Source organism: Garra rufa, chromosome 25, assembly GCF_049309525.1.
Source record: "Garra rufa chromosome 25, GarRuf1.0, whole genome shotgun sequence".
In the NCBI taxonomy this organism is placed as follows: domain Eukaryota; kingdom Metazoa; phylum Chordata; class Actinopteri; order Cypriniformes; family Cyprinidae; genus Garra; species Garra rufa.
This window is the reverse complement of record NC_133385.1, coordinates 256,815-265,211: the sequence shown is the minus strand read 5'-3', so window position 1 is coordinate 265,211 and position 8,397 is coordinate 256,815. Positions and strand designations below refer to the sequence as shown.

The 8,397-nt window shown below is 39.0% G+C and overlaps 1 protein-coding gene across 1 annotated transcript; it reads left to right on the top strand.

Annotated features, from left to right (window-relative positions):
• Positions 1 to 6,363: 6,363 nt before the first annotated feature.
• Positions 6,364 to 8,100, top strand: pclaf (PCNA clamp associated factor). Its single transcript, XM_073832276.1, has 4 exons — positions 6,364 to 6,480; positions 7,156 to 7,242; positions 7,645 to 7,819; positions 7,941 to 8,100. The coding sequence occupies exons 1-4, from the start codon at positions 6,435 to 6,437 to the stop codon at positions 7,981 to 7,983; spliced, it is 351 nt and encodes a 116-aa protein (XP_073688377.1). The 5' UTR covers positions 6,364 to 6,434; the 3' UTR covers positions 7,984 to 8,100.
• The last annotated feature ends 297 nt before the right edge of the window (positions 8,101 to 8,397 follow it).

Below are 8,397 nucleotides of genomic sequence, written 5' to 3'. Positions count from 1 at the left end.
AAACCTGCATTTTTACAACAGAAAAAAAGAGTTTTATTGACCTCATTTTAATACCAATTTCAGGTTTAGCTCACTTCTGAGCACACATTTGTCCTTGAAATATGATGATGCAGGTACAAACACACACACACACACACACACACACACACATCAAACTAGACTTCTTATCTTATAAACAAACTTGTGTAGGACTAAAATGATATTCAGAACCTTCATATTGAGTAAGCAATTTCTGAATTCATGACATCTATTTCTCTCTGACAGAGACTCAGGATGACAGGAACTGTTGTTTTAGCTATAGAGAGAAAACATTCCTCAGATGTTTCAGATACTGGACACAGCGGTAATAAACGCTGGTTGAAATGTTCAGTTTAACTGTTAATAGACCAGCTCTTGTAATGGTGAGAGTTAGTTATTGTGTTATTGTGGATTAAAGAGATCTTACCGCTGCAGTCTTCAGTCACAAACACAGAACTTCAGCTGAAACTCAGCGAGCAGAGCCGATGAGGACACGCCCCCTCGGTTCTGATTGGACAAGAGACAGACCCTATTGGACGAGTCCGCCTCTGAAACCCCGCCCCCGACTCTCTGGGGACCCGCCCACACCCTGAACACACACACACACACACACACACACACACACACACACACACACACACTCCAGATGACTTTAATCAAGGACAGTTTTCTTTCCAGCCCAGAAACACTTTAAAATATGAATATGATACTTTGCCAATAACTAGGATTCTTTTCTTTCTAAAACAGAAAGCACACTTTAGATCAACTGTGTAATAAATTTGATTTGACAACTCTGTGAAAAGAACACATCTGATAAATGCATTAAATGTCATTGATAATAAAGCAAGATTAAAAAGAAAACAGTCTTAGAGTCGGACAGAGCTCTAAGGGTGTGTTTCGATTATTATTGAGCTAAATGACAGCAGAAGATGAAGAGAGTGAGACAAAGCAAACATTAGTCTTGTGGACGCAGATGACATGTGATTGCTCTCCTGAAGATCAGCAGATGCTGACAGACTGCGATCAACGGGTTAGTCAGGCTGTTTGTGTGCAAATAAACACAGTCAGTTCAGCAGAAACACACACACACACACACACACACACACAGGGATGTTTAGCTCACTGATGTTCACTGTATGAGAAGAGCTGCACATCATTGAGGATCCTAAATGAAACCTGAAAAATGTAACATTCTAAAATGTCACACTAACATTTTAAATGTCGAAATGTAACATTCTAAAATCTAAAATGTTACATGTTGCATTCTAGAATGTTACATTTGGCCATTGTTATGACCCGATCGTTTGAAGTCGAAACATAAAAGAGGGATCAAACAACAAAATATAATCAATATTGATTTATTGTTTTAAACTAATACAACAGTGCATAATAATAATAAACATAGGTCTAGGGATAAAGAAAATAATTAAATAACCACAACAAAACTACATGTTATAAGAAATGCAAGGGGAAGAAAACAAATGTTAGAGAATTAACAAAATCAGCCACTCTCTCCCACAGAGAACCTTCCCCTAATTAACACACACACACTTATATATGCTTTTTAACAATTAACATAGGCCAATCGGAAACTGCCACACTCCGCCCATTAGGTTCTTGAGAAAACTCAGGGTCCTCACATTATTTAAAATGTTTCTGCATTATAGAATGTCAGTTTGTCATTTTAGAGTGTTACAGTAACACATTCTCCATGCTACAATGCGAACAGTAACACAAACACACATATACTGAGAAATTTCACACTGATGTTCACTGTATGAGAAGAGCTGCACATCATTGAGGATCCTAAATGAAACCTGAAAAATTTAACAATCTAAAATCTAAAATGTTACATGTTACATTTTAGAATGTTATATTATAGAATGTTGCAGATTGTCATTTTAGAGCGTTACAGCAACACAAACACTGTTCAAGAGCTGCACATCACTGAGGATCCAAAGTGAAATCTGAAATGGCTAAATGTAACATTAAACGTGGCATTAAATGAGACACACAATCTCATGTTTCTTCAAGTTCATTTAAACGGTTTTTGGAGATCTGTAACATTGAATGAAATCATTTAATAAGTAGCCTACAACGCCGTCAAAATATTATTCATCTTTACTGATTTTATTTGCACTCAGTCTTGTGCATTCAGCCAGACTAAATTACAATTTCAGTGAAACATTTTGATTGGTTTGTAAAAGCTGTTTATATACGCTATATTTAATCTGAGTTTTCGTTGCATTTACACGGCTTTGACCAGCGTGCGGCGTTTCGAGCGATTCACTGAATCACTTTGTGAATCGGTTCAACTGATTCGGAGTTTGGTAAAGATTTGTTTCTCTCATCGCTTAAGATAAAGCTGTCTTTCTAATATGGGAATTTCCAGAGTCAAAAACGCACGTCTCATTTCCACTTTTATCGTGGATTTTGGTTTGATCTGTTCTCTGTTTTGAAGTAACTGAGTGAGTCCAGGCTGTAATGTGATTAATTTATGATGCACAGCTGATCCAATCTGACAATCACTACTTAAACGTGCGTTCACCATATCGGAATTTCCATAATTACGAGATTCAAACTTGTAAAACGCGTTCATATCCTCCTAGAAGTTTCAGATGGAAATCGGATCCTCAGGTAGGTGTGTTATTATTCTAAAAAAACGTTTTCATGTCAGGATTGGGAGAGTTTGATGAGCATCTTGAGCTGTGACTAATATTGATAAAACAATATTTAGGAAATTAAACCCTGTACTTGCTGTAATCTTTTATTTTTAAAAACTGAATATTCCCATCTAGTCCCATGATCTTTGGACACTTTCTCTGTCTTCTAGGCTAGGGAACCAGCAGAAAACAGCCTCCCTGATCCTGAAGCTCTGAATCTGCTGTCAGAAACATGTTTAACACTGAAGTGCCATTCCTTTCTCCATTAACATCTCTATCCTCAGCCATCAACTAGCTGAGAGAGGAGGAAAGAGAAGAGGAGAGGCCTCTCACACACAACCCTGATCCACCACTGCGGTGTAATGAGGTAAGATTATGATTAAGAACATCAGTATCATCTGTCATGAAGATCTGGGCTCTCATCTCATGTGTCCCTGTCTCTCAGGTTTACCTTCCAGGTGCTGATGGGGGAGCGGACCTTCACCGCAGCTACTGCCTCCAACATCAAGGAGGCGAAGGATGACTCCACAGAGATGGCAGTGGCAATCCTCCTGGGTGAACAGGAGAGAGAGGAAAGGGAGATGATGAGGAGAGGCCTCTGGTACACACACACACACACACACACACACACACACACACACACACACTGAAGCTTTATATCTGCTGTCAGAAACATGTTTAACACTGAAGCTCCATTCCATTTCCCATTAACACGTCATCTCTTATCTGTTTACAGCAGAAAAACAGAAACAAGACTAGAGACGAGGAGAGAGGCCTCTGGTGTGTACACACACACACACACACACACACACACACACACACACACACACACACACACACACCATCTCTGATGTTCACAGCCGGCAACAACAGTTTCAGTTGGCAACAAGCCGGAGCATAATGTAAGAATATTATCTTGAATATTAGTATCCCAGTTGTTCTATGAGTTCTTTCATTCAGCAGACTCTTGTTTGCTAAAGTAGAAACCGTGAGTCTGTCTGTAGTTCAGAGTTTGTCCTGTGATATGATTCACATTCAGATCTGCTGCTGTGCAAATGATTCACTCCAGTTTCTGTTTCATTTTCAGACGGAGCAGGAGTGATGCACAACCTCACTTCACCTCACCTTTTTTTTTTTTTTTTTTTTTAAATTACGACTATTTATTAAAGTATTTATTAAAGTAATTTATTAGTATTTATTAAATCAGTTTTACTTTTTAATGAAAAACATTTTATTGCATTTTAAAGAGTTTTATAATATTAGCTTTTTATCTTTGTGTAACTTTTGAATTATGGATTTTTTTTTTTCTTTTAACTCTTTACATGCTTTTAATCTTTCTAACTTTTAGTTTTAATTGCATTAATTTTATGTCTTTAAATTGTTTTTATTGTGGACTGTTTAATCTGTAATGTCCATTGAGGCTGATGTGGAAATAAATGTAAGTGCAACTCTTACGCTACAAACCAGCCTTCTTCTGATCTGCTGTTTGATGCACTTAATCAGACCACATCAACTATATTACTGTATATAGGCTTAAATAAAGGAGTTTTTCCATTAATATGCAACATGTCCTAGAACTTGTATTTACTGTTTGTCTGTGCCACAATCACCCAGATTTCACATTTCTTCAGCACCAAACAATGACTTCAACACCATCTGGAGTTTTAAAATGGCATTTATTCAACGACATTATAATAAAATGAATAAATGAGAGGAGCCCTTTATATTCAGTGCAGCTGAACAGAAGCATAGCATCACTGAATTAAAGAGAAAATCTGAACCCAGTGGTTTTAGTCCAGTGTCTGCTGGTCCACATCGCCTGATCCCAGCTGTCAGATGAAGACCCCACACCTGGACGATTAAGATCCAGACCCCATCAGAAAATATCCGCTTTGTCTGGTAACAGAACAACTCCACAGCAGAGTAGTTTAATACTCAAACCCTGTTAACAAGAGGACTGTACCCAAAACACTATTAACAGCCAAGAAGTGGACAGAAGGAAACGCCAGTGAAAGTGAAGAGCAGAAGCAGGAGACGAAGTGATGATGGTAAAAAGAGCATTAGTTGTGTGTCTCAATGCTCAGACTTCATCTGAACACAAACCCAACAGTGTAATAAACACTGAGTTTCCATAATCATTCCCTCATATCTCTTATTCATGAACACAAACAGCCCTCGAAACCACAGTCAGAAAACTAAATGACACACAATAACAGAAAGGGACTACAAGCACAGAAAATAAAGAAATAAATGATAGACGAGATCAATGACATTAAATACAAATCATTAAATGACAAATGACTTAAATGACTAATGGTAAGTAATTGTGGATTGTAAGATTATATGAATAAATGATTATAAATGAATAAGAACAGGAAAGTAAAACAACACAAATGCATGATGGCTCTTTTAAAGGATCATTAGACGCGTCTCGCATGATTCCGTTCATCTGGAGTCTAGGGCCCTTGTTCACAAAACATCTTAAGGCTAGAAGACGTAGCTCATAACTTGCTGATTTAGGAGAAAATCTTTAAATAAGAGTATTTTACATACACGAAATGCTAAGTAATAATTCAAAGCCGATCAGTGAAGCTATCTTCCATTTTTTCACAAAAAACTACAGAAATGTCATTTCCAGCACACTGCTCTCTGTGGTAGAAATGACATTCATGGTTACAAAGAACAATTGATACGGATTGTGAGAGTAGATTTGCATGACTGCAAATGTTTGAATCCAGAAACAGTCCTGTTCCAGCATGAATTGGGACGAAGCTTCCCTACATTTACCTTCATTTCTTGTCATTTCCACCACACACATATTTTTAAAAAGTTATTTAAAAAATGTTCTCACCACACATTAAAAACTGTATCCACAATTAATGAATCATGCTCTACTTAATATAAAAACTAAAGTTATTGTATTTTTAAATAACAGCTGTATATTGAGATGCATTGTACATTGCAGGTCGAAAAAAGTTACACATTAACCATTTCTCTTGTAATCTAAGTTTGTCCTCTTACAGACCTTAAAACTAAACAAATTATTTAAACTTATGAGACTGTGTTATGTGACTTTTGAACAATTTTTTTTCTTCAACTTCACAAAGTGCCCCTAGTTGAAGAAACGCCCATAAACTCTTATATGAACTCTCTGCTGTTGTTTGGTCATTTTTGACTGGATAAATGCAGCTGTATTTTTATACTCGTTCTAATTCACTTCAGTACAGTTTGTCAGTTGAAATCAGATTTAGTAGGCTTCAGTTTACACATAAGACAGGACTGTTACTCAGAAATACATGAGGCTGTGTTTCTAATAGTTCGCTAACGTGGAGGACATGTTTTGTTTTGTTTTGTTTTGTTTTCTTGGAGGGAATATTCGGTCGCTGTGATCACAGTTTGTGTTTGGCGCCGTTTTCGACTGAATGTTGCTCTACCTCCACTTCCGTGCGTGACGTCATCGGTGACGCGTACGCTGTGTCCGGAATCGCGCCCTCGATCACTCGTTCACTAACCCTGAGAAACTAGTTACTATAAAAGCTTTTTTTTCTGAGGGCTGTTTCAGTCCTTTAAAATGGGAGCGGCGTAACCCACAGTCACGTGTCCCAGATTCTTGGCCAGCCATTGGCTGTCGGCCCGTGACGTCACCTGATCTGACTTCTCTTTTAAAAAGACGGCGGGAATCGCTATCTTTATTTCTTCAGGTCCGCTGAAAGGAGTTTTGACGTCCGGCGATCATTCGCAAAAACGAGCGCGATGGTGCGAACTAAAGCTGATAGTGTTCCTGGCACCTACAGGAAAGGTAAGGAAAATTAAAAACCCCGAGTAAACAGCAGCTCAGACTGATGGAGAAACCCCACCGCGGGAAAACTAACTTGGTGTCTTCATTACGCGATAAAATGCCGTGTGCATCGTTCTTACTGTCGTTATTGTATTGGTTTAATAGTAGGGTTAGATTTTCTGCTGTTGTTGATGTGGACACAGATGAACAGGAGGACATGTCTTTCTCAATCAGCATCATCTCCCGCCAAACTGACTAGACTCGCAAACATAAACACACTCTGATTAATTCACGTACAATAATATGCTGTTTTATTGAGGGGAAACGCTTTTATATCTCTATGAACGATGTGAATCTGTAAACATTTATACCGCAGTTGTTTTTGTTGTCCAGCAGTTATTAACGTTAAACGCTGTTTCTCCAGATGCCGCTGTTAATCGAACACAGTGCGTATTGTTATAATAAAATCGTCTCTTTGTTGTTGTTTAAACATTTAAAAACTAGGGAATGCCAGTGAGGATTGTTTTTAATGGACTTTAATTCAGATCAAAAGAAATGGCGCCACTTTCACATTCATCCGCGTCGCGTCACAATGAAACGCTCCGGAAGCGGAATTCCCTTGTTTCTGACGGCGCGCCTTGTGTTGTGCAGTGTTTATTAAATGTGATTTATAATTTGTTGTGCTTTTTGTTTCAGCTGTTGCCGCTTCTGCTCCCCGGAAATCACTCGGCGCGTCCGGATCCGTGAACGCGCACAGCAGCGGCGCGCAGGCGGGCACGCCTGGTAAGTACGCGCACTAACATTTGCCCTTTAATATAAGCGAAACGCTCCGAGATGCGTTCTGGCACTTTTAGAGATTAAATCATGCCATTTATGAAGGTTTTCCTACTGGTGAAGTCAAAATAGTGCGTCGTTTGAGAACACTTGACTATAGCAGCGTTATTTCTATACGCTTTACGCAATTCAGATCGAGTCAGTGTTAAACAGGAGAATAGTGTGTCTGTAATGCAAACTCAATGCAAGTCTGCTGTGAAGCAGCTCTGAAAGGGATCAATAGTAAGCTGTGTGTAGAAGTGAATGTAATATTGATCCTCTATTGCAGCAGTGTTGCTGTCAATAACGTCATGTGTGTTCTTCAGTAAAGCGAGGTGTTTTGGTATTAATGCGTGTGTTTTCTTCACTCAGCTAAGAGTAAGTACGCCGGAGGGAACCCTGTGTGTCCGCGGCCCACACCCACGTGGCAGAAGGGCATCGGGGACTTCTTCGGTGGCCCTGGAAGAAAGCCTGAGAAGGAGAATCTTCATCCTGTGTCTGATGAAGAGGAGGCGGGCGGCAGCGGCGTCACTAAAGCGCCCAGGAAGTGAGTGCTGAGATGACTTCCTCTAATCTGGAGGGCTGTTGGGGTTCAGTTGGGAATGTGTTTCAGGGTTCAGTCTTGTTGGTTTGAGGAGCCGTCGCTAAAGCTGTTCTCTGTGTTTCAGGTCCAGACCCATCATCGATGACGATGAGGAAGAGGAGGATTAATTGTGATATTCAGTATACGTTTCACTGACTTGCAACAATTTTAGTGTATATCTTTGTAAATACTTTTAATAGGATGTCATTCATTTTGTACAGAAGTTTAATAAAATGTTTTCCAGAGTTCTGTGTTTATCTGATGTCTCTGAATGCCGTGAATCTGCAGCACTGAGAATATTTGACTACAGACGCATTACATCCCAGTGTTAGTTTTTGCTGGGAACCCAGTCATCTCTTGACTTTGAGGAGTTCAGAACAGGTGACTTGCAGTTAATTGTGATCGAATAAAGAGTGACTTTGTTTTTCTTTAAACCATAAGGTCACTTTCAAAGAAGGAACACAGTAGTTTTTTCATGCAGCTGTCAAGTTTGAGATTTTGGGTTGAGTTTTTTCAGACTAGTGGAAAGAAAACACCTAAAA

Bases quoted from the DNA above. Each gene is read 5' to 3' on its own strand.
- pclaf (XM_073832276.1), top strand. From the start codon at position 6,435: ATGGTGCGAACTAAAGCTGATAGTGTTCCTGGCACCTACAGGAAAG. The intron at 6,481-7,155 runs GTAAGGAAAATT...TTTTTGTTTCAG, and splicing joins TCCTGGCACCTACAGGAAAG to CTGTTGCCGCTTCTGCTCCC. The intron at 7,243-7,644 runs GTAAGTACGCGC...TTCTTCACTCAG, and splicing joins CGCGCAGGCGGGCACGCCTG to CTAAGAGTAAGTACGCCGGA.